The sequence below is a fragment of the Triplophysa dalaica genome, chromosome 6 (assembly GCF_015846415.1).
Source record: "Triplophysa dalaica isolate WHDGS20190420 chromosome 6, ASM1584641v1, whole genome shotgun sequence".
NCBI lineage: Eukaryota > Metazoa > Chordata > Actinopteri > Cypriniformes > Nemacheilidae > Triplophysa > Triplophysa dalaica.
Window position 1 is genome coordinate 14,080,515 of NC_079547.1, and position 27,111 is coordinate 14,107,625.

Genomic DNA, 27,111 nt, shown 5'->3' on the forward strand with positions numbered 1-27,111 from the left:
TTTAGTGAGGGTGAATGTTCTTGGCAGCCACATCCAGCTGAACGTTTTATGACTCTTTTGTTTTGGGTGTTTTTGACTCAAGTTTCCACCCAGTGGTTCTTTCCATTCCACATCATTATCTGAAAAAAATAGCCTACAGGAAAGGGAGAATGAAAAGAATAATGCAGAGAACAAGAAAGGAACATTTGAATCCTTGAACAGTTAAAACTGGAATCATATTTCTCTTTTTAATTTAGTTTTTCCAACAAGGACTGTTTATATGTTAATTTGTGTTAAGGTAATGAGAAAGTGAAGGTTTAGAATCTTCTCATGACCAAAACATTTAACAAAGTTGAACAATCTGCATGATTAACAGATGAGAATGTAAATGTTGGCCTAGGATGATTAAGTTTAATTGACAATGAATTGTATAGTTGTTCTATTCATAATTTTTGGTAGGGTAAGATGTGCATGTAAAGACAAAAAGTGAAGCTTGAACCAATAAATGTCACAAACACATTCATTTATCCATGTGCACAAGTGTACATACAATCTGTCAATATGTATATTCTACTATATTTACAACCCTGTACAATGTCTCTTACATGTTATTCCATTCCATTCCATTTTCTACCGCTTATCCGAACTACCTCGGGTCACGGGGAGCCTGTGCCTATCTCAGGAGTCATCGGGCATCAAGGCAGGATACACCCTGGATGGAGTTCTTACATGTTATTATCCCCCATTTTCTGTACAATAGTCTTTTATATATGCATATTTGAGAATATTTTAGACTGATAATCTTATTAGTTTGTATTGTCATTGTGTTGAATGTCTGTACGAGAAGCTTCCAACACCATTTTCCTTGTGTTTGCAAGCACACTTGGCAATAAAGCTCTTCTGAGTCTGATTCATTTTATTAAATGTAACAGTTACCTAACAAAATCAAGAAATGCAACAGTATGCTTAGGTCTGGCAAGATATTTTGAACATACAAGAGATAAGGCCTACATATGACTGTTACAATTCACATTTCTTTCCTATGTCACTCTAATGAAAATATTATGCAATTCCAAACTCGGGCACTAGAGGGCAACAGCAACATAACAAAATCAGGACACCTTAAAACAGTCAGGCCAACTATGTTATGTGTATAGCAAGTATGTGTATTTACTCACCTTTTTTTCTTTTGGGTAAGAAGTGTTTCTATTGTTATGATAAATTTTACCATGCTATAAAACATGCATGCTTGTTAAAATAGATCATGCTGCATTCAACTCTTGCATACACAATATAGCAATTTTCACACTCTTGAGGAGTTGCATTTATTAAAATGTTGTCTATGATGGTTGAGCCGCCAATTTTATTTTTTAAGGTGCACAATAAAACTAGCAAAAACAGCAAACCTTTATTAAGTTGTAGGCGACTGCAAAAACACAACCATGTTTCATACATTGGCTAGAATGTATTACGATTTACATTTACCTCTTTCAAATATAACACAACTCTTCATTATCTTTACTCACACCTTGGTTGTACGAGTTTATCCAAAGGCAAACAGATATGGCATGCCCGCTTGCATAAGCTGTCACTCATAAGCCAGTTGATTCATCAGGGTTAAAAATTTACTCATCTGTGCCCCTTAAAAGAAACCGGTTTCTTGTATGTGGTGCATATCTGCTCTTTAAAGACTTGCTTTAACATTGATTGCCTGTACTGTGCATACCTCTAGGGCACCACACCCTCACTCTCATTTCAGGCACTGTGAATGGAGAGTGCACAGCAAGCACTGTTTGAAGATTATCTTTCTTTTGCCTTACAATAAGGAAAATCCATCTTCAAAATGAATCCCAAAGTCAGCAAAAGAGGTCACGATAGGTTCACTGGTGGTTTAGGTTGCGCTGTGTTTAAAGCTGACTAAAATCAAAGGGATAGTTCACCCTAAATATAAACATTCTGTCATCATTAACTCACCTACGGATTGAGAAACACAGAGAAATAGGTTTAGAAGAATGCACATAACCAAACATTTCTCGGACCCCTGCATTGAATTCCATAGTAGAAAAAACAGCTATAACTACCAGAGAGTGGGTATTTCATGACAGAATTTTAATATTTGGGTAAACTATACCTTTAAAGTTCATGACTAATCGCAATGAAAATGATTTGAAAAAGCCCCAAAGGAGGATTTTAGTAGAGTTTTACTTTATGAAGAGCTGTAGAAAGGATTCCTGGTATGCCTGACTGAATGTTGCACTTGGCCCTTTCTTCAAAATTATATTGAGTAATAGTAATGGTTCCAGAAGGGCATTTTTCATTTGCCATTCCACTCACAATTTGTTGTTTAGGTGTTGCTGTCTCTTAGCTAGATCTTAGTTTTGTATCATTTAAGTATTAATTTAGTCCCTGACATTTCCCCCCAAATTTCGCATGCAAATAAAAATATCAAGAAATAAGACAAATGTGGTCATGCAGTTAGAATATAAGGAAATTATCTCGTCTTACAGCAAAGACAAAAAGACTAATCATGGTCACTTGCAGATTGTTTAGTAGGGTCTGTTGCTGATTTTAATTTTACAGTCTGTACAGATGTAACCAAATTAATCTATCAATACTATTGTGTACTCCTGAGATAGGCACAGGCTCCCCGTGACCCGAAGTAGTTTGGATAAGCGGTAGAAAATGGAATACTATTGTGTAGTTCTCAAACTGGTGGCCCTAAGATTTATGTGCCATTTTATGAAATATACTTCAGTCATGACAACTCTCGGAGGGTTTAGCATGGTAGTGTACATCACATATAAATGTATTTGGTCTTCGTCGAATAGATCTGCTAAGCTTCTGCTGCGGCGGAGCAAGCATGGGGACTTGCTGGTGCCAACATTCACAACATGCTGGTGTGTGCATATAAGGAATGCTGCTGCTATACATATAACATATATGAATAAACCCTGAATAGCTGAGATGGTCACCTTGTTGCAGATCTATACAGGTGGATCAGGGCAAGGTGGAGGGTTTCTGAAACGCCCTGCACTGCTACAAAAATCCCTAGCCAAGATTTAAACCATATAGAAGGAACGAAACAGCCGTAAAGTTATTATGTAAGATTGGTTTAGACTTTAGGACTGTGCCATCTACAGTTTAATGCCAGAACTTTCTCGGACATAAATTTTGTGCAATCAAATATCAGAAAAAAATACGACCAACCACAAGAATTGATGTTCCACCATTGAATAATTGAATATGTCTTTGGTTTAATACAAATTCTAAGTTTAAGATCATAGGTCTTTATTTGGGGGGCGACAAAGCAATCCTACCCAACCAGGGGGGCCTTACAACAAAAAGGTTTGAGAACCACTTGTCTATACACCAGTAGGCTGTGTATTTTTGGTAAACCTGTGCACAGTTCCCTTCTTAAACTGTGAGATTCTGAAGTTTACTTTATCCAGTATCTCCCAACACTGTTTTGGAGGCACACCAGAAATCCACCATTTGGATGTTCGTCTCATTGAACACAACTGATTAAACTCAACAGCTCATTAGAGTAAACCCAGAACAGCAATGGGTGTGTCAGATAAATGAGACGTACAAAATGTGTTGTGGTGTGTTTCTGGGATCAAGGTTGGGAAAGACCAATTTAGGTTTCCATTTGTTGTATTGATTTCCTGTGAGATTATATCACCCAAGCCAAGTAAGGTCATAAGCCATTGTTTCTAAGCCTGGCCCTGTCAACTCCTTTCCTGGAGGGCCAGAGTCTTTCAGAATTTAGCTTCAATACTAATCAAACACACCAGAACAAGTTAATACACGTTTTCAGGATTACATGACAAGGACAGGCAGGTAAAGTCTACAGTTGGTGTCCAAGACCAGAGATGACTAGTCCTGTACTTTGGTTTTGGAGGCATCTTTCAATCCCCCTGGTCTGGTTACCAACTCAGCCCCGCTAGAATGAATTATTTGAGAATTTTACCAAATTGTGTAGATTGTCAGTTCCCATGGGATTCGAATTTATGACCTTGCTATTGCTACTTTAAATCAAGCACATTGACTTGTAATCACCCTGACTAGCTGAAAGTTCACTTTAGTGTGCCAGTAGATGTTCTTAAAAAAGGGAACAAAAGATGACAGGAGATTTTACGTGCAAGTACACTGTCCACCCTCCCATAAATTACATGAAATGACATGCCACACCTACATAATGAATTCAACCATCACACAAAGTCTGTGCTGTCTCTTTAAATCTTTTTACTTTTTATTAGGCCTGTGTTACCAAAAGCGATTGTTGTTTGCCTCTTGTATTATACATTTTGTATTGATTGTGTTTATAAAATAATTAATAATTATACAATTACATATAAGCTGTTTTATAAAATGTAATCTGAGTCTTAGTGGTCTACACGCTCTTAGGCCATGTTTACACAATGAAAAATAGACTGGTTTTCCTTTGGGTTTTTGAAGTTTGACTTATATGCAAGATCGTTTTCAAAAACAGATTCACATGGGTCCGGGGAAATGAATAAAAATAATGTATTATGCATGCAAGGCCAACGGATGGCAATATTATATGGTACAGAAACCTTACCTGCCTTTGCAAATTCACGTTTCTCAATATGCATTCTTCAGCGGTCTTGTGTCTTCGTGTTCTCACTCTACGTCATCAATAACCGTCAAAATCCGGTTCCAATACTCAAGAACAGAGAACGCATGAAAGTACCAGGATGTGTTGTCAATATCAAGGATTCATCGTATGCATCCATACGCATCCTTGCAGTCCGCTTGAAGTCCCATAAGTAACTGCGGTGCGTCCATCCAGGTTTGTTCTTCCGAGGCTGCCTCGCAAGACCGGTCTCCACAAGAACACAAGTCCATTGTTTGCAATCTTGGAATTGAGAAACGTCCATACTGTACGCAGTTTTAAGCCAAAAGTGCTTTTTAATACCCTTGGTCAATGTATTTGTGTTTAGACACTGTGTCTCCACTGGTCTGAGTGCAGGAAATCTACTTTTTGCTGAAGAAATGTAAATAAGTATGATGCGGAGCACTAGCTCACAGTGCGTCTCAGGCAATAATGTTATGGGTACACTTGCGTGACCAAACACTTTATAAACATGTGGGTGATAGAAGATAATGCTGGCAATTTGAGAAAATTTCACCTTAGGACCCATATTAAACATTTTAGGTTTTCAAAATGCTGTTGTCGAGATGTTACTGTGACTTTATGACTAGCATTATGTCTACACCGAACGTGAGAGGGGTCACCAGGGGTGCTGTAAAGGGGGGAGTAAGGATGATTCTGAGGGCTCACACACGACTCAAGGAATTATAAGGTATTAAACCGTAAAAGCAATGCCACCAATCTCTTAGTGAGCAAGGCTAAGTCGACAGTTGCATGGAACCAAAACTCCATTGGTATATGTATGTGGAGAAAATAAAAGAAAACTAAAAAATAAAGTATTTTAGCCCCTACATCCTCAGAGAGTCCATGGGAACCCTTATGTACAAAATGGCACAGTATACAACTCACTCAGGGCATACACTATGGTAATACACTACTGTGTGCACACTGCCAACACACATTTATGTCCAAAAACCATGTAAAAGTGAATTTTGTCTAACATTTTGCCTAATATTTTAAATGTGGTACATTTTCGTAGTGATCCGGTTTGTATTATATTGCAGTACACTGCAGTGTTACATTCAAAGAGTAAGCTGCAATAGGTATACTGAAAATAAATAACCAGCAATAAAGGGGTAAAAGTCTCAGAGTGTTATCTTTACAGCAATGTAGGGGGTTGGGATAAGCCCATACTGTTTTACTCTTGTTGAACACTAGATACTGGTGTGTTGGAATGCAGCAGAAATGTTGCAGTTTTAATGAGTTTAAAGGGTGAATTTTGATTTGCAGATAGTAGGGGAATGTCCATCAGTGTGAAGGCACGGCAAGGTCCTGTCAGCTATGAAGGGTCATTCTGAAAGGGCTGGATATAAGGAGATAAATGGTGTATTGCACAAATAGGCTACTTTAATAGCAGTTACACACAGGCCTGGAATTGAGACTCTTTATTAAACTCTTAATAATATTTTACACTTTTTTATTTTTAATATTACTAGAATTTTTCCCCCAATAGTTTTAGACCTTAAGCATCCTGGATCTTGATCTAATGTCCACATATCTTAGTATGTTTACACTACACGCAATGAAAGTAGTTAATTGGTCAGTGTTTATATTTTGCATATTCGTGTGTTTTCATGTTTTGAATATAATTTTCATGTTTACCCCCTTTTGCACATTGCCGAAAGTATGGGACTATCGATATGAAACGGAATGTATTTGATTATGTAGCTCTTGGAATATTCCATGCATGTGCCCTGTGTTTAGAGTAACAGTTAATGTATAACAGCTTGATCGTTCTTCCCACATATAACCCTTTGAACACCTAAACATATCTTCAACATTATTTCTTGTCTAATAAACCAGCCTCAAGCCACTCCCTGACCTTCATATAAGAGTTTGAGAAAAACCTATACTCATTTCTTCGCTTATCAGCTTCTTACCTCTCGACACCCAGCTTTCCTTGTGCCAAATTAGAGATGATAAACATAAAGAAAACCGTGAGGTCCTATAGTAGTCAGTCATCCCATGGCTCATTTGGATCCATCTCTAGTGGAGCGACAGGTGTGGTTGGGGGGTTCAAGGTTGTTGGATACAAATCAGGTTCTGGGATATATGGAGGTGCAGGTAGAGTGGAGTTTGGATATGGTGTAGGGATGGGCTCAAGACCAGGTTGGGGTTCTGCTCCAACTGTTTGCCCACAAATAACAGCTGTAAAGGTCAATGAAAGTCTCCTTGCACCTCTGAACCTTGAGATTGATCCCAGCATCCATGCCATCAGGACGCATGAGAAAGAAGAGATCAAGACCCTCAACAACCGCTTTGCGTCATTGATTGACAAAGTAAGTGACTCTTCCGCTCTGGGTGATTTTGGGCTTTGTCCTGGTTTATACAGTATGTTTGTGTGAGCTTGTGATGTTATGGTTAGAGGAACAGGTACTGTAAGTCAAGCAATATGTCTATTATACTGTAGGCTCAAAGTCGCACATCTCAAAACTGAAATACAACACATCAAAACAACTATAACATCTCATGTAAATGTCCCCGATAAACTGTTAACTCAGACAAATGTGCAGTCAAATATTCTCTGTATGTTTATATTCAGAACAGTGTAAAGTTGCAAGGTTTTTGATTACAGATACAGTACGTAATGCCACAAAATGAAATATGTTTACCGGTGTACTTACAGTATCCAACACGTATGAGGTTCCATTTTGGGCAATAATATGTGGATTGCGTTGTACAATACATTTGTCTTTGTCTACTATTATAAACAATGTTTCATTCAGTGTTAATTTTGACAGCAAATTTTGATTTAGTTTTAGTCATAGTCTTTTGACGAAAATGCAATTTAGTTTTAGTCACATTTTAGTCAACCCCATCATCTTAGTTTTAGTCGACGAAATATGAAAAACATTTTAGTCAAATAAATATACATTATATTTAGTCTACTAAAAACTAATGGTTAAGCTTTCCTGTAGCTCAGTTGTAAGGGCATGGTATTACCAAAGCCAAGCTAATGGGTTTGATCCCAAGGGATTGCACATACTTAGAAGCAAATGCATAGGATAAAGCAATGCAAGTTGCTTTGGATAAAAGCGTCTGCCAAATGCGTGAATGTAAATCATTTACTTGATGTAATTAAAGGTTCTATACAAAGATTCAACTGTTTTGATATAATAACTTCACCTTAGAATGAAATTAAACCAGTTCATTATCTTTATTTTTCAGAAAAAAAACAGTTAATGGATATGCATTGTTGGAACACAGAACATTAGACCATGAACGACATGTTCCAGTTCATTTAATCACATTTGACTCCTTAAATAGGGCGTATACATTCAGTTCATTCAACCAATGAAACGCGTTGAACGCTCTCTATCTCAAAAGCTATTGGCTCATGGAATGCCTCTTTGATAAAAATAGCTGACTTCACTGTCTTTGCTTTAGAAAGTAGTTGATGAGAAATAGCTTTCAAAACTACATAAATTGTATCACATCTCTTTGGTCGTGCAAACATGTCACATATTTGGTTTGAATGTATAGTTTAACTCACTTCATCCCTTCTATAATGAGTAGAGGATAGCGCTGGTTTTCTTTTGGCTGACTTTTGTTGTATTTCACGTTATGCAGGAGCTCGTGTTAGCGGATAAATTAACATGCGTATAAAAACGTTTTTTACAGGCGATCATGAAAGAAAATAAGACACTTTGTAAACCGCGAGGAGACACAGAATATATGTCTGCGCTCGCTTACCCTCAAATATGCAAACCAGAACGTTAACCCGGGGTTTACTGATGTACAGTGTGAAATGTTGGGTCATGAATACCTAGGGTTATCTCTTATCCCCTTGTGAATGATTAGCAGTATGAAATGTTAAAAAGATAACCCAGGACTCTGTTTACCCAGGCTTTAGAATAACCCAGGGTTCACCGTTTCAAACGTGAAAAGGCCCAGCGGCAAAAGTTACACATTGTGCCTTTAAAGGGATAGTTCACCTTAAATTCGAAATTCTATCATGATTTACTCACCCTCAAGTTGTTCCAAAACCGTATACATTTCTTTGTTCCGTTGAATTACAGAGAAAGATATTTGGAAGAGTGTAAGCAATTTTCAGTTCTGCGACAACATTCACACCACAGTGAGATATTTTGAAGAATTATCAAACAGTTCTGGGGGACCTTTGTCTACCTTTTATAATACTTTTTCTTCTATGGTAGTCAATGATGTCCAAAACCGAAAATTAAGTTGAAACAACTTGAGGATGAGTAAATGATGAGAGATTTTTCAAGTTTCTCTTTAATGCATGATATTTATACAAAGACTTTTAACTTTTAGCATCCTGAGGAAACAAAATGAAAAACATGCTCCCCTGTTTTTGGTAATACTATGGTTTGGCAATTCATAGATTACTTTTCTATGTCTTTTATAAACACTCCCAATTGGTTGACTCACCTGAATGGACAATGTTCACTGTCACAAACACACCTTTGACTGTTTGTGGGCAATACAGAGTTATGCAGTGCAAGGACCCCTCCCTAACAGGCCTTTATCCTGTACAAACACAAGCACACTGAACTCACCCTTTCAATAACAGGACAATGAGAGAAGAACTTACATTTTCCCAGTATCCTTCAAAATGTATAACCCAAACCAAATCAAAAGAGTCTAGAATGACATTTAGGCATTTGACTTGAACATAAACGACTGTAGGGCTCTACAATGAGATACACTGCATCAAATACAATGTAAGTTTAGGCAGAATTTTTATTAGTGAATGCATTTTTGTGGCAAATTTTAATTGAAACAAAGTATTCTTAAATTTGTTTCTTGTGGATTTTCACCAGGTGCGTTTTTTGGAGCAGCAGAACAAAATGCTGGAGACCAAATGGTCCCTTCTGCAGGACAAGACCAACAGCCGATCCAGCATTGATGTCATGTTTGAGAACTACATCGCTGGCATGCGCAGACAGCTGGAAGGTCGGGGTTATGAGAAGCACCGCCTGGAGACTGGCTTACGTGATATGAACAGCCTGGTTGAGGACTTCAAGAGCAAGTGAGAAAAGTTGGAGCCTCTGGCTAGTGTCATAGTAAAACTTGTGTGCATATTTTCACAATAAGGTGTTGGAGGACATTCCACAAACACATTCAAAAATACAACGGTATTCCACAGGTACGAAGAGGAAATTAACCAACGTAACGAGAGCGAAAATGGATTTGTGCTCCTGAAAAAGGTCAGCAGTTGAAGAGCTTTTAAAAACATGCTAAACATGCTTGTTATGACAATTAAAACTTATTAGAACTAAAGTAATTATGATAATTGTGTGTCTGTTTGTGTGAGTAAGGATGCTGACATTGCATACTTGAATAAAGTGGAGCTGGAATGCAAAATGAATAACTTAACAAAAGAGGTCTACCATCTTAGCCATATTTATGATGAGGTAAAGTTTACACCCTCCTAATAAATATTTGTTGCTATACCCTTTCTGATAACATTTATTGCATAATACATTGTAATCTTTAAATGCTTATACAAAATAAAAAAGCACATATAATTGAACCTGCTTAAATGGCTCTCCATACTTCATTGATTTTCTTGTTACGTGTTGTATAGGAACTTCATGAGCTCCAGTGTCAGATCAAGGATACATCAGTTGTTGTAGAGATGGATAACAGGAGAGATTTGGACATGGATGCGATTGTGGCTGAAGTTCGTGCCCAGTATGAGGAGATTTCCAACCGTAACCGTATTGAGGCTGAGAGCTGGTACAAACTAAAGGTTTCTGAGCTCTTTTTATTATTAGTTTTTTATTTATATTTTACGTGTGTAACAAGATGTGTGTCAGCTTGTATTGTTTGTGTGTGTGTAACGCAAAAGTTGCTGTTTTTAAACAGTGGTACTGACATGATCTTTGCATCATTTTGCTTTTCTAATAATTCTCAACTGCATTATGTGAGATGTGTGTCTTATATGATTTTAGTTCGAAGAAATGCAGTCGTCGGCCACCAAACATGGAGATGACCTAAAAAGTTCCAAAGCTGAGATTTCTGAGTACAAGCGCAATATTTCTCGCATACAATCTGAGATGGAAATGATCAAAGGGCAGGTAAGAGCTTCACGGGTCATCTTGCATGTTAAATTATGTTTATTATTCAAGCTACACTGTTGGGGGGCCAGAAATATTTCGTATAATAACAGTTTTTTCCTGTAAAATTGCACTCCATCAGGTTTCTTGTTAATTTGCGGTCTTTATCTGTAATTTAATGGTAATTGAGCGTATTTCAACAGTAGACTGTATAAAAAGGAAAACAGAAATGTTTTTTGGTCATTATACATGAACATTTGTTTTTACAGTGTATTATGTCGAAATGTCCCATTAAAAATTTATGATTTTCGACATATCACAATAATAAATAAGAAGAATCACCAATACTTAATTTCTCCAATGATACGATAGCAATTATTCAGAGTGATACAGTATCTGTCGATGCCGATACCGAAAATTTGATAGCCGACAGCGTGAAAAGTTCCTTTTGTCGACCTTTGCTGATAATTAGCTGATATATCAGTGCATCTCTAATACTCTATATAATAAAGAAATGAATGATATGTCACATTCATAATAAAAGCTAAATAAATGCTTTTAAAAAACAAAAATTGCCCCGCATAGGGTAATTAGGTTACCAGGGTACTCCTTACTGAAAAGATGTCTACAGCTCACTGTTGCTTTGAATAAAAGCATCCGCCAAATCCATAAATGTACATTTATTCAGTTTTATACCACCTGTCACAAATTTGCATTGTTGCAAAGCAGGTGAACATACATTAAGGCAGTAGTTTTTGCATTTTTTCTCAATAAGGAGCACATTAAAGAAACTTGACAAATGTAAAATCTTAAATAATGAACATTTCACTTGATAGTACTAGTAAACACTGTGTGATAGATTTCATAGGATGTAATGATACTGATTTTTAAAACAGTTGTAATGTAATTTGACTGAGTTTATGACAAATATTATGTCAATTTTAAACCTTAAATTAAATGGATGGGCATAAAAAATGTCATTTCATTTGAAGGTTTGTAGTTACATTGGTAGAAAGAGAATGTATTAATAATAGTATATAATATACAGATGAAGTATTTGGCAAATTAGCATGATAGAGTCATATTATGTTAGTGGTTTTCCAATTTATGTCATGGTTCCACTACCATGTCATGTTTTATTCTTGTCTCAAGTGGAGCCATGGCATTGCCTGATTGTTTCATGTGGGAGAGAGACAGTTTTGGCACTTATTTGCCGCCATACTCTCTCTCTAGTCTGCGTCATTGTTCCCTACCCTCCTGTTCCCTAGTTTGTGTTAATTAGCTTTCCTTGATTGTTAACCCCTATCACCTGGTCCCTATTGGTTATCCTTTGTCTGTTTCCCCTATAAAGAGTCCTCATGTTTCTTTGTCTCGTTGCTCGTGCATTACTTGTTTGATACTTGTTGTACATGTTGCGGTACGTTTATGCTGTACATGTCCCTGTCGTTGTACTTGTTCCTGTCGCTGTCTTGCCTGTCAAAGTAAGTGTAGTTTAGTCAGTGTTAGTGTGTTGTAATTCAAGTGTTTGTTTTATTAGTTTAGTTAGTCAGTGTCCTTGTTCCTTGTTTAAGTTTATATATACCATTCCTGTTTTCCCCCACGTGGGTTTTGTTTTGCCTGTTTTGTAGTGTCTTGTTATTTGTAATAAATATATCTGTTAACCCTTACCATCTATACCGTCTGTGTCTGCCTGCACTTGGGTTCTCACGCCATGTCTCAAAGTGAGAGTCATGACAATTTATGTATTTATTTAATTGACTGTGAAAATAATGAAATGTTAATAAAACTTAACAAAACATTAGGCCCATTAACTGATCTCAGTTAACACCAGTTTAATCTTTGTGTACTCATATTATTTCAGCATGCAAACCATCAAACTCAGATGGCTGATGCAGTGAAGCGTGGTGAAGTGGCTGTGAGTGAGGCAAAGCTTCGTGTCCAGGAGCTTGAGGCGGCTCTGCTGAGAGCGAAAAAGGATATGGCCCGTCAGGTGCGCGAGTACCAGTCATTGATGAACATTAAACTGGCCCTGGACATTGAGATTGCCACCTATAAGAAACTCCTGGAAGGAGAGGAGAGCAGGTGGGTCCAACACTTTAGCAGCTTATAGTGTGTTTATCATTTTGAACTGATCGTGCATCTTGGCAAATACGTATAAAATTGAAATAACTCATATGTAGATTTTTTCCTTCACAGATTGTTCAATCGATTTCAGACATTCTCCGTCTCTAAACAGAACTGTACGTATTTGTTTAGCATTGCTGTCTCTATGCATACCTTTGCTAATAAGCTGGGTTTGAACTAGTATAGTGACAACATTTGATGTTATTTTTCTTAGCCTTCAACTATGACCTTGAAGGCAGCCACCTTACAAGAGCCTCATCTCAAAGCGCTGGAAAAGATGTTCCTGACACAAGTCTGGTTAATCAGGAAATCGTGGTTGCCAAGGGTGACAGTGGCTTGGTCAGCAGCACTGCCACTGTTACAAAAAGCACAAAGACCACCATCATCACCAGTGAGACAGAAAAGAAACTTGTTGCTTCCGAAGGACACGTGGAAGTCATGCATAAGTCTATAGGTGTGCATGAGAATGTTTCTAAATAACTGTGAAGGACTTACACTTGTATTCACCGGGCACATAACAACCATTTGCATGTGGGTGTTTCCCACATCCTTCAAAATAGAATAAGGGCACAGGACAGTATCCTCTGTTGGACTGAGTACAAAGATAATTCCTTAATTATAGTTTGTGGGTTTTAGCTATCAGAGGAGACAACAATTAACAGTCTACAGTGACCAATCAAAAACCTTCATACGCTTCCCTGTTTTCTACCGTTTTCCATGAAAGTATAGTGAAAAAACGGATTTATCTTGAATTTGTTTTTTGATTTTAATTTTCAAGCCTTAAGCTTACTAAACTGTGCTATCAGTATGTGTAGCCTAGAGGATGCTTGGAAAGATATCAGTTTTTTCTCTGTCAAACCTGTATTTCTTTGTTATTCTGAGTTTACCCTAAGAAATTCAAATTTTAACAAATTAGTATTTGCTCATGGCTGATATTTCACACATGCTGGGCCTCTACAACATTTAGTGTATTTTATAGTTAAAATACTGATTCAGAAGATGTATAGTTCTACAAATGGAGCAGAAAAAGATTCATTTATAAAAACCATATTTCTCATACGATGTAGAATATGATGTCACTTTACTTTTCAGTTAAGTTTTTTCTTTCTACAGTCAGTCAGGGCTGGGTAGTAACGGATTACTTGAAATTTGGATTACGTAATCACATTCCAAAAAATTTGCAAAACTGTGTGTAGGTGTCATTTGTAATCCAGTCTTTCTATTGTGAACATTTACATTTGCTATAAAAAAAATGTTATTAATCTGGCTATAATATATGCAGGTATTTATGAATCTAAATTATGAAGACGAAATCTTATGGTTTAGAAGAAGAGTAAGTTTATTGTCAAATGGTCGTCTGAATACTTTTTGTTTTGCCCATCACTGCATGAATATTACAACCATTTACATTGATTTGGTATTTACTCTTGATTTCTACGCTGTAAGGTCTTTTTTCTATTCTTCAACCATTTTTATTATAACTACTTGTATTGCAGTCATCAAGTATAAAGGCATTTGACTAACTTCTAGTTCTTCATGTACTTTTATTATTGAATATACAGTAATTTGATTTAATATAATTTTAATGTACCAGGTTAAGAAAAAACAGACATTTGTAAACATATGTATTCTTATGTTTAAAAAAATTACTCTTTTACGCCTGACATTGGTGCACTTTGTTTAGTCAGGAGGCTTCAAATGGAATGAGATCCCTTGATGAATATTGTTACATTCATTCACAAATGACATATCATGACGTAACGAAAACGTTATCATTTAAGCCCTTGCTGTTGTGTTTTTTACTTTTCAGTATGAATGGGCCTGTTGCACTACCATTTATAAACAGCAGATGAAGCTGTTTCGAGCACTACCCAAACTTGTTTTTTTGGACATTTGTTGAGCACTCTTTCATTTCTAAGACCACATTAATTATTTTTATGTAAATATGTATGCACTATGGGGAGTCTTGGCTGAAATCAAAATGAACAAAAAATATATATAAAAATATATATTTTAAAAACAGAACTATTAATGAATAATTAGACATTTTTTTTACCCTAATTCACATACTCTTGCAGACATATACATAAGCATACATTAATATTGACAATAGTCTTAAAGAGTGTGATGTCTGCAAGCCTGTAAGTGCTTCATAAATAAATAAACCGAAAATACATATCCTGCCAAGTACAGATGTAACATACAGTGAGGCAGAATGGTAATAGTAACAACCACTTTTATGACAGTCTCCTCCCCTATTAGCAAACATTATCCTGTAAGGGTTACAGTCCTTAAGTTATCTAGACTCCACACCTGTATGAATTGAAATAAAACACAACCAGCTCAGACCGGATTAAGCTAATCCATAACTAAATTGCTCGACCAGATCATAAAATGTATTAATTACTTTGATGAATCTATTAGTTGATCACATTCATACCCCCATTATATAGTGTGAGTGTCCGTGTCATGTATATCTACATGTATAACCAAGCAAAGCAACAGTGGTAAAACCTGTCATCGTCGAGATATACAGTGGTTTAAACAAGTTACAATAGGTAAGTGCCGTGGAATTTCTCCCATGTGAGGTCTTGCCACAACATGCAGAGAGCTATTATGTTCTGCTTTGTGTTCTCTACCTATTAACACCAGCTGTTGTGCAGTTGTATTGTAATTAACAAAAAAGTGAAGCTGAAGAACAGCCACAGCAGTTAAGGTATAGTGTGCAAAAAGCTAAGTATAAAGTATACACTTGTAGAAAATACCACACATAGCAACAGCTGGGTTGATGCGTTATTGCAATGACAAACGTTGACACATTTGCCTCAGGTGTTTAGCCCTGTTCACTTCATGACCACACCTTAAACACACCTTAATAACGCGTCCCCTAAGATTCATATCTTCCCTCCCTTAACCCCTGCTTAAAACACACACACACACACACCATTATTTTCCTATTTGACTTTTTTGCAATGTTAGCTAGTTTGTTTACCAAGATTCTCCCCGTTTGACCCTTCCCCCCTCCCTGTTATTGCTTTTTACAAGTAATGTTCTATATTAGCTTTTCATAGAGATTGAAGAAACATATTTTTCTTGCTCTTTCTCTAGTTCAGTTGATCTGTCTCTTCTTTTGTGCAGGCCTGAACAAGCTGGTATTAATTGCAGATAGTAGAAACTTGAGGGATTCATTTTTGCAGACAGACTTGCCAAGTTTCTCTACTATTCCCCCTAACCCTCTCATCCTGGTCACAAGTTTTACTTAATTCTGCACCAGCTATTTCCAATTCATATTGCTGATAGCGTGAGACCTTACGTAAAAAAGAAAAGAATATATATATATATTTTGCAAACTGGAGAGGTGGATGTACGTTTATACAATAAACTACCAGTCAAAGGTTTGGAAACACTTACCGTTTCTACGTTCAAGAATATAAGTAAACTCATTATAGGGTATCACAATGGTTCTGTGACTATAGGAATTATGTTGCAAATAAAAGCATGTAAAATGTATCAAAAGTAAGTTATATATTGTAATTTCATCGTGCTAAATCTTTCTCTTGGCGTTTTATCATCGAGCTTCACCCTAGGAAGCTTTTTCAAGAGTATTGAAGGGTTTCCATTAATTCAAGCCTCTTACTGGCATTTCAGTAAAGTATTTCCAAACTTTTGACCTATACTGTATGTTCAGCTGCAAGAAGTTACATATAATTTGTACATATGCATGCATTCCTTCATAAAGACTTTCTTTATAGTCGTAACAACTATAAACTTATAGTTTAAGAGCTGTAGGAGCATGCTAGAAAAAAAAAGAAATACATATTTTGATAAGTAATGGACAAACACATAATTAAAATTTGCATGTTCACGCAAATACACAAATTATTCACTTCTGTTCTGTAGTGGTATGCTTTTTATTTCAATCAATCGCAAGGCAGATTTCATCACTGAGTATAAACTGTCCTTATTCTTTCGTAATTCTGTCTATTCCTGTCTAATAGTTTCTTTGCATCCATATAATAGTTCAAACAGCAACGAGTGTTGAATGACTGCATACTGTAAAATCTATTTATTTGTGCATATGGTGTAAAAGTCAGAATTTTTTTAAATCTAGAAGTATGTGTGTTTATTGTCACCCTGTCAAGTTTTGCGTGACAAGCACATATCTGTGCATGCCTGGTTGCATCTGTTTAGCAGAAATATGCTACAGGATTGTTTAAGAAAAAGTATCTGGTTGAAAAAGATTTAATTGGGATTAAAAAGATCAGAGTTCCCAAGCACCTCAACATGACTCATATTGATGCTGACGTCAAATTAATTCTACAGTTAATTCCACAATTGTAGGATATAAGGATTTAGTCATTTAGAATTACAGTATTCTGTTGATACAACAAAAATTATCACGCAATAGTTTCACAGTATAGTTCTTGAATAAACTTTATTTAACAGTGCAGGAAGGTGAGATCTTCATTTAAATCCCATATTGGAGTCTCTTTATTGTTGAAAGCAAATCAAACCTGTTTAACTTTCTGTGGACCTGTGAAGCAGAACATATACACAGAACATAGAACAAGCACAGCCTAAACTGTTTATGATTTGTTTGTTGTTACATTACATCGCAGTGTGTGTGTGTGTGTGTGTGTGGACTTTTTATATGTTAGTGGGGACCTAACCCTGAATGCACACCAACTCATGGTAACCTGTTTCGGTGTGGAGATCAAAATTGAGGTCACCAACGGGACAAAAGATTTTAAATTGTACGATCTTTGGGTTAAGGGGTTGGGTTAGGAGATAAAATATACAGTTTGAATAGAATACAACTCAATACTCCTATGGACTGTCCCCACGGAGATGATAAAACATACATGTGTGTGTGTGTGCGTGCGTGTGTTTGTGTGTCTGTGTGTATAAGACACAGAAAGAGCAAGAAGGTGTGGTATTCAGCATCAGGGGCCTCATCAAGGTTTTGACAGAACCTGCTTTACACCCCAGTGTATAGCAAACAAAGTCATAAATCTTAGTCTTTTTAATTGTAAATGCACACCTTTTATTTGGTAAATCTGGTATGTAATGTTCAATGACCTGATTAATTTCTTCACCTCCTGCATGAAGTTGTTGTTTTAACAACATGCTTTTTAAAGATTTTTTTAGAAATGCATTTAAATAGTTGCTGCAAAATGCTTTTAAGTTATTGGTCATCAAGTATTTGTAAACCTGCAAATGTTCCACACAGTGAAGTATGAGGTCATCATGTAATTAAATTGAGAAATAAAACACAGTGGACAGCGGACCTTCCTAAGTTATTTACTGCCCAATGACATGAAGTTGGATAAAATGCATTTATAACACCAAATTCTTTGAGAAGTATTAATGACAAAAAAGCCACAGTTCATATGAGTTCTCGAATGCAAATAATGCATTCATTACAAATTTTCAATTCTAACCACAGAAACTTAATGAATATATATATCCCTTGTCTACATTATTTACAATACACTATGTTTGTCATGTTTAGAGGGTCTTGAGAAACAGGTTTGCAAGGTTTGGTTTGCAGGCATTCCTGAAGTGTGAAAGGGTTTCACCAGACATTCCCCCTGATGCCCCCCTTTGCCCCTCTCTCTCTCTATCTCTCTCACTCTCTCTCTCTCTCTCTCTCTCTCGCTCTCTTTGCATAAGCCGATGGATATTTTTTACAGGTGTGTCTCATTTTTAAGCTGTGGTTAACAATGCATGCAGCTATTTCAGCTATTCTGCTCCAATTCTCACAGTCAATTGCTCATGAGATGTTGAAGGTCCTCTCGAAACTGCAACAAACTATAGAAACCAAAAACACAGAATAACTTACAGCCTGGTTTAGCAATATATTTTATCTAACATTTTCAATTGCATTAAATTAAATTTGATCCTCTCCTGCCCATGTTTTTGCAAATATGCAATGAAAGTAATACTGTGCAATTAGTATTTTTTTCTAACATTTATCAAGTGTAGAAGCCACAGATATGCATATTTAAAAAAATATTCTGCATATATTTTAAAACTGTATAGTATTTTATTTGTATTTTAGTTGAAATTTAATGTTTAGTTGAAAGTAATCCTTTTTACAAACTAAATCAGGCAAAAAATAATAAGACATTTGAGTGAAAATATGTATTTGATGAATCAACATATATTTCAGAATTTCAATTCTTCAAATTGTTTATTTCCCAAACAATTTATTGTATATTGTAGATATTTCAGCATTCTATGTGGAGTTCCATAATCCAAGAACATGTTTTAAAGGTAGTCAGGAAAATGGCTAATGGTGTGTGTTTACTCTTTTGTGAAGGATTTTTCTTGGTGTTTATATTTACAGCAAAAACTGCTGCTTCACTGGTGTCAGAAATGTGTGCTGTCAGAGCACTTATAGTATACAGATTGCATAATACGACTTTATGAATATATGAAATATTTTATCTTTGTGCATGAGTGTAAGTTACCTGTGCAAAATGTTTTATTTTATAGCAAAACAATCGATCCAATCTTTGATCTTCAGTTCATCTTTTAAGCATTTCAAAATTGTATCAGTTTCCCCCTCATATAAAACAACAAAGTCACCCACTAAGTACACCTACGTTATTGGCACTACAGGTTATACAGTATGAACGCCTCATGACTGCAGTTTCATCAAGTTCTTAAAATGAGACATGCACTGACATGTACTTCACTGAGTTTTCTCGGTTGTCAAAAGTTCTCATGCCGAACATTGAAGGCAGTGATTCAGTGACAGTTCCCTCAGCCTGTGAAAAGTGCTATCCTAACTCTGTTCTATTTTCAGACAGTGTGGGCTTTGTTCAATGCCTGTTAGCCAATATAACTTGGACTGTTCCAGGAAGGTGTAAACCTAAGGGGTGTAGTCTTTGTCCAAACACTTCAAGGGACGATAGTTTCGGGGCTACAACTACACTGACAATCTGAAATGTAAACCTGGAAATCACAAAAAAAGCTTTAGAGTTGTAGCTCGCTTGTTCGCTAACTTTAAGCTAGCGAAATGTTCTTCTTCGTTACAAAAAGTTAGATTTTGTTGTGCCATTTGAAACAAAGAAAATGGTCTTCAAAAAACAGCTTTCTAATCATGCTAGGAGATGAATGACCAGGTTTTGCACAAAGATCCATGTAACTCGAAGCACTTTCACTAGTTGTGTAGATTTAAAAAGTAATGTCTCTATATTTGTATCTTATAAAAAACACAGCAATCTGTGAGTAAATGAAAATAATTCAACAAAAAGATTGATAAAATTGCAAGCTGTAACAGTTAAGGAGGGAACACTACCCTGCCCACTATTGGCCTATGTGTCAGTGAAATCAAACGCTCACAAAGAGACAGCGATAACGCCTCAGCCTGGCATGATCCACACCCTCATGGCCCATAAGGATTAAGCATTAACCCACCTGTGTCTGTAAAGATTGTGTGTCAATGTATCAAGCAGATTGAGGAAACTGGAATATCATGCACACACATGAACATAATTTGAGCAATTTCAACATTTTTATTTAACTTTTCTTATGTTTATTTCAGCTTTTCAAGATTAAAAAATAATAAATTGAAGTTGACTGTACAGCAAATTTGATTATATATATATATATTTCATAAAGAGAATAATTTAAGATTAAAATGAGAAACTATTGTTGTTAAAAGACGTTTGCCTATGATTGGTTGGAATTAGTGTGGGTTGCTATTGATAGCAGCTTCATTACATAAACTATAATTGCCGCTGTAATTATATACATTTAAATGCCCCGTTTTGTGTTTAGATTTATACTAAATCAGTCATTAACCAGTCCAGTTTACATCCTGCATGCACTGTTTTTACAACAGATGTTAAATAATGCACAACCAATTATCCATTTGCATTACATAATTATTCTAGAAAGAAATCACACCAGAATTAAGATGACATGGGTCCAAAGTAATAACCACAACATAAAGAAATAGACCTGGGATTAAAAGATTTAAGGTTACATTTGTAAACGTTGATCTGACATCTGACATGAAGTCTGCACAGGATTACATGCACACATATTTAGAATTCTTGTGTTTGTGTGTTGAGTGAAAGATCCTTTGTGTTCTCCATCGAGTTTTAACCCTTAACATAGTAATTTACACCCGAGTACCTTAAGTAAACAATAGAGTACTTCAGAAAACAAACAAGAAACATGTGCATCCACAAATGTGATTGAAACAGAGTAAAGCAGTTAGACAACAAACAACAGACTGTTGAAAGGCATAAGGCAAGAAAAACAAGTGTTTGTGCTATACTGTATTTTCTGCTGTGATGTTGCTATGGTGAAAGTGCAGGGTTAGGGTCGGCATGTGTTGCCTTTGAATTGTGACTGTATGTTGTCATGGAAATGTTTTGTCTTCGCAGTGGCCGAATAACTCTTTTCCACACTAAATGTACTAGCCACAGAAAAACTACCTTCATGTGAACTACAGCTGTTTTCTTAATAGATCTTGCATTGTGACATGAATCCTCCCCTTGACAGAAAAAGGTGGAGCTTGAACAGATCACAGGCTGGAGTTACATAACTAGACTCAGTGGTATCATTCCTCAAACTTTTCTGTATGCAAATAACTTGTGGGAACGACAGAAATGACACGACTCACTACAAAATATGTTCAAAGGTGAATTAAGAAGTATATGTATGGAACTTACTTGATGGTGTAGCTGACTTAAAGCCATTTTAAGCTTTCGCATCTGACTATGAATGGAGTGTATGTCATTGATTAAACAAGAGCAGGACTGGATCAAAGCTCACTCTGTTACTGCGGACAGGAGGGCTACGTCACAAACTCAGTGGTTGCTTAGCACCACAAAAAATACCAAATAAAAACATCTACAATTGTATTTTTACAGTATATTCTTCAGAAACAAACTTGACAAGACAGGTTTCTATTCTCATTGCCTAAAGAGATCCAAAACTCATTTTAACGAAGAAAAACAATTCCATGAGATGAATAAACATCATAGGAAACTACAAAAAAATGTAACATACTGTAATGGAAAAATGACTCTACTCTATGCTACTGGTGCAGAAATAACCATCCCCTCATTCCACAGACTTTGTCACTGAATAAAAGACCACCCACCTAAACACACTTCCTTTACTTCATCATGGCAAAATCATTCATCTGCAGAGTTCCCTACACTGTTAAATAGATTTCCCAACCTGGTTTTGCAATTCCCTAGAGGATTGTGATAGAATTGCAGAGAGTTTATGAGGTAGTTGTTAAAATGCCCATATATTTTAAATAAAATGTAGAGGCATAAAATAAAATCTTTGTTTAAACAATCACATTTATATTCAAAAATGTATGATAATGTTTTAGCGAAACAACAACATACATTATTTTTGTGAAATTCATTATATCTCATGATAGGTGCAATGCTTACAAAGTGGAATTCTTCAATAATAGGATTTAGGACAATGAAATTGAACTGATAAGTTGTGTTGGGAACTGCGGTCAACACTGACTGTCTGAGTGCCAGTATGTTAAGCACATCTGTCAACCACACCACACTTTTTTTGTCCAAAAAGGTATTAAGTTTTCTTTTGTATAAGTTTTTACACTCTAAAAATGCAGGGGTTATTTTAAGGACCTCAGCAAATAAATACAGTTTAAATATGATTGAGTAATTTCCCAATATCATGTTAAACAGGTTTGTAATGGTTTCCATGGTAATGGTATTCCTGTGAAGTGTAAATTTACTATGAGCTACCCACAATGACTGTCACAAACAAATCTTTAATTTTTACACCTGGCCTACATAATATAGAAACACCCACCAATCTTAATTAGGCACTTTAAAATCCTCTATTCTGTCTTTAGCACTTTTATCAGTGAGAGTCATTGTGAAAAAATTGAACCTTGTCATGTAATGTAATTTGTCAAAATTCATTGCCTCATCATTCCAGCTGTTTTGAATTTAGTGGTCTGATGAAATTATGTGTAAAAGTCATAAACGGTTTGAATTTAGTCTCTGAATTCTGAGGGAAGGTTCAGTGTTGAAAGAACAATTTATGGTTTAACGCACCGTCAAACTAGAACTATTTGCTATAAGGTGTCACAATGGGATATTGTTCTCTTCCTATAATGATATGAAATGAAAGATTTTTATGAAATGTAAAGTATGTCTATTGAATTTAAAAAAGCGTCAAATGTTTTTTTACACTTATGTGACACTCACTTATGTGTTCATATTTTTCCACATTTTAGAATAATGAAAAATTCTTCCAAATTATGAAATAAAATAAAGGAAACTATGGGAATTACGTTGTAAATAAAATATTAAATTGTAATTTATCATCTTCAGTGTAGTCACCTTTTGACTAGAATTTGCAGAAAGCAGCGTCTTGAGGTCTCGCCCTAAAATGCTTTTTAAACGATTTTAAAGATGTTCCCATCTATTCTGTGCACTTATTGGCTGTTATTTCTGGATTATTACATTATTTTGTCTACTAAACTAATTTCAGACATGTAAGCATGCACCTTCAAATCAAAATTTTTTTTTTAAATACTTTTGACCGGTGGTTTATATGTCTATAAAATGTGTTACAGACTATGTGGATGTTTAGCAATGTAATACTATAAATTATTAATAGTAATAATATAAACATAAAAATGTACAGAAATCAATGCCAAAACCCATTGTAGTTTAACTCAAATCTACCATAATAAAACAGTTTGAACTGGTTGCTCCTATGTGTACTCTCTGTTTTATCATTTTGCAAGAAATCTACTGCGGATATGGGTGTGCCTGACACACATAACCCCATCTCTGTGAATTGGCAAGCTAAAAGCTATGATTGTAGCTGTTTACAGTATATGAACACCTTTTTTTGTTTGAAGGTATTCTATGTTGGTTCACTAGTTGGCAGCTCTTTCTGACAGTGAGTAATGCGAGAGAGTAAGTTCTCTCAGTTCTTTAAGCCAACACCCATCCACTAAGCCAAAAGAAGGCATACTCCTGTCATAAAGTAGGAGAGGGGGCATGTACAGACAGAAACACCTTCATTCTTCTATTACTAATCCTGTGAAATGAAAATCAAATAAATGAGGAAATGAAAATGTATAGAGTAGATGTTTAAGCATCTAACATGCATACATCAATGAGTTATATTATTACAAATAATTTCAGATATGATATGATCTACTGGTTTACAATTTGATCCTTATAAGGTCAAATCTGAGACGCCTGAGACTTTAAGAAAACTAAAATGTTTGTTTGTATCCATGCATGTGTGTGTGCGTGTGCATGCAAGCATGCATGTCTTTTGAAAAACAGTACATTAACTATAAAATATGTTTTCAAGGCGTTTCTACATCCAACTATTATGCTGCAGACACATTATTAATCCTAATACTTCTGTATGAGAATCTTTGAAACTTTATTTGGTGGTCCTTTATACTGTAAAGTCTCTTTTCCTTTAAATGCTGGTGTAGACAGCAACATAGTTTAAGAAAAGTCTCTTTTTACTCTTGTAAAAGTATATGTTGCTAAATGTATTTTTCAATTATCTGAAATAAAAAGTAAATATAGAGCACAATGAAAAATATTCTTAACCGATAGATGTCCAGCACAAAACAACAGTTTCATTAATGGCATTTAATCTCCGTAGAAAGGCCAAACTTGTTTAACTGGGAATGGTTGAGTTTCATATCATGGTTGGGAGGGGGGGTGGTATTTCAGTCCATTGTGCATTTTCAAGAAATACAAACCAGACTGGTTTCATTCCCCTGACCAGTACAAATTTGATAATGCTTTTTATTAGATATCCACAAGGCTCTGATCATGAAAAGTAAGATTTTATGTGAAAAAATTTGCTTTAGTGGTATACTGCGTGCAAACGTTAGGTAACCCGGTGAAATTTTTCATTATAGCAAGAAATGTTCAAATGGAAGGATGGGATCGTACGCAATTGAAGATGCCTTTGCAAAAGTGTTTCTTACAGCATGATATTGAACCGTTTTACATATTTCGTTATATATTTCAGTATACTGAAATATAAATAGTATGTCTATTCGTATAATTTATTTTTCAGAACGCCTACATAAAAACATGTATAAGTTCCTTTCCTCCCTGAAAAACAAAATTTGCTGCTTCTCTGGCCTCGTTGGCCACTTAAAAGCATTCCTCCTAATATGCAAAGCACACATACCACAAGGTATAGCCTGAGCAAGTGTAGGTCTGTAAATGACGCATAACTGATGCAACGGTAAGCTCAATAGAACCTCAATAGAACTTTTGTTTCTAAATATTTAAAATGATTATTGTTTGAGATTGGTGTAACCCAGAAATGTCAACATTACAAAAAGGTATTAACCACTCCTGACCCATGCATTATTAATTGCTCAAATTGATACATTTTCAATGCACTTTTGTGTTTGTTGTTCTATGCACTGACATTTTTGCGTATCTTTATAACCCCTTATCACTTTGACTGATTTAGATTAAAAACAAAATACAGAGATGGAAAGATCTAATTTTATCAGATCTAGACTATTGGGTGTGGCTTTAAAGTAGATATGTGAAGATTTTCGAGGCAAGCAGTGTTTGGGATGTTTGTAACCTCCATATATGGTGCTAATCTGACAATGATTCCACCCTCCTCGTGACTGACAGGTGGCCCAGCAACATGCTTTATGTTTTTTCCACGATGACATGTAACAGCACATCTGTAAGCTCAAATTCAACTGAAAAACGTTTACAAGTGTGGGTTTTGCCAATGCATGTACATGTTAATGTATATATAAAATAGAGTATTTCAAAGCATCATTTGAAGGGGTTATGTAGGTGTTGTGCAATACTTCAAGTCAATATTCCAAGGGTGTGTCCCAGCTTGTGACCTAGCCAGTTCTTGTCTTAAGAATGTGTAACCTGCTCCAGATCTTTATCTCTATCTTCAAAGTTATTCCTCTATGGTCAGTAAATTATTGTATATGTTTAAACAAAACTATTTATAACATCATTGTTATATCTGTTCATGGATGTGCATATGAATAAATAGTGTAATTATCATTAACAACTAAATGCAAATAGTTTTTTTCACAATGCATTGTAGCCATGCACATCTTTAGGGTAAATGCATTGCATAAATGCTAACATGCCACGCCCTGCTGTTGGTTACTGCATTGCATTAATGCTAAGATGCCAAACCCTGCTGTGTTAACAAGATCAAATAAGGCACACACTGCAATTTGTGGAGAACACACCTTAATCTCAGATCACCCAATGTTCAGACATACATGCACAAGCATGCATTCGCACAAATGCAGGCCAATACGTGCAAATGAATAATGTCCAAAAAGTCAAGGCTGAGTGTGCACACCATCCTGCAGACACTATACAGCCTACGCTTTCTGGCCAAACCCTGGCCTTACCCCGGTGTTAAACACGTCTGGTTAATAACTCGCAATAGTCAAGCTTCTCCATGACGTCCTGAGGATCCAGCCCGGACATGCATTTTCCTGCCTTTCCTTTCATTGTTTCCCAGACCTCTTACCATCGGTATTTTAGAGCAGACATTGCAAAAGCTTATTGCTCCTCACGAAACACTCATACAAAGCATTGTTTTATACACCATGAGCTTACTGCTTTCACACCTGCATTATACTATCATGGAGTCATGATATGTGGTTGTAGAGGCTAGTGTCATACTAGCCTACTGTATGCTCATCACTGACAGCCGTAACACCCAACAGTCAACCTGTACTAGAACTGAGCAATGGTCTGACTATGCAGGGTGGATGGCACTTTGGGGACATTTGTTAATTAGTGTGGCGTGAATACATTTGTGACTAAAAAAGTTTTGATCAACTTTTCTCACCGTTGTTTTAACACAGTCGGCTCTGGAACGACAGGCTCACTGCTCCACCTCAAACATACACAATATGTGTGCACACATCTATTTGTATGCACACATGTAGCTTAAAGCCATAAAACACATAAACCATGTTAGCTGTTAAGGCTACTGGGAATGCGAATCGTTTACGAATGGAAACTGTGTTCTTTATTCCTTGTAAGTCTCAACAATGCAACTGTTCAGCTCTTAGAGAGAAAAAAAGACACTGGCAAAAGCAGATGGAAAGAAAAAATTCATGAATGTGAAAGTAGCAGCGTGCCCCACCCTGCTGAAAAGAGCAGAGGTTAACTCATAATTCAAGCCTACCCAGCCAACCAGATTCAGGGGCAAAAACACACCCATTGGCAGCCTGTGAGATCTGCGCTGTCTTTTCTCACATGCTGAATTTCAACTGGAATGTCTGTGCTTAAG

General features: G+C 36.0%; 1 protein-coding gene across 1 annotated transcript; it reads left to right on the forward strand.

Annotated features, from left to right (window-relative positions):
• Positions 1-6,535: 6,535 nt before the first annotated feature.
• On the forward strand, positions 6,536-14,309 carry zgc:158846 (uncharacterized protein LOC100009654 homolog). Its single transcript, XM_056750345.1, has 9 exons — positions 6,536-6,933; positions 9,439-9,647; positions 9,765-9,825; positions 9,937-10,032; positions 10,206-10,370; positions 10,573-10,698; positions 12,539-12,759; positions 12,874-12,917; positions 13,016-14,309. The coding sequence occupies exons 1-9, from the start codon at positions 6,571-6,573 to the stop codon at positions 13,279-13,281; spliced, it is 1,551 nt and encodes a 516-aa protein (XP_056606323.1). The 5' UTR covers positions 6,536-6,570; the 3' UTR covers positions 13,282-14,309.
• Positions 14,310-27,111: the final 12,802 nt, after the last annotated feature.

What these genes read in the sequence shown, in the direction of transcription:
- zgc:158846 (XM_056750345.1), top strand. Translation starts at nt 6,571, where the DNA reads ATGATAAACATAAAGAAAACCGTGAGGTCCTATAGTAGTCAGTCATCC. An exon ending in GATTTGTGCTCCTGAAAAAG is followed by an intron (nt 9,826 to 9,936) that starts GTCAGCAGTTGA and finishes TGTGTGAGTAAG; the next exon opens with GATGCTGACATTGCATACTT. An exon ending in CTCCGTCTCTAAACAGAACT is followed by an intron (nt 12,918 to 13,015) that starts GTACGTATTTGT and finishes TATTTTTCTTAG; the next exon opens with CCTTCAACTATGACCTTGAA.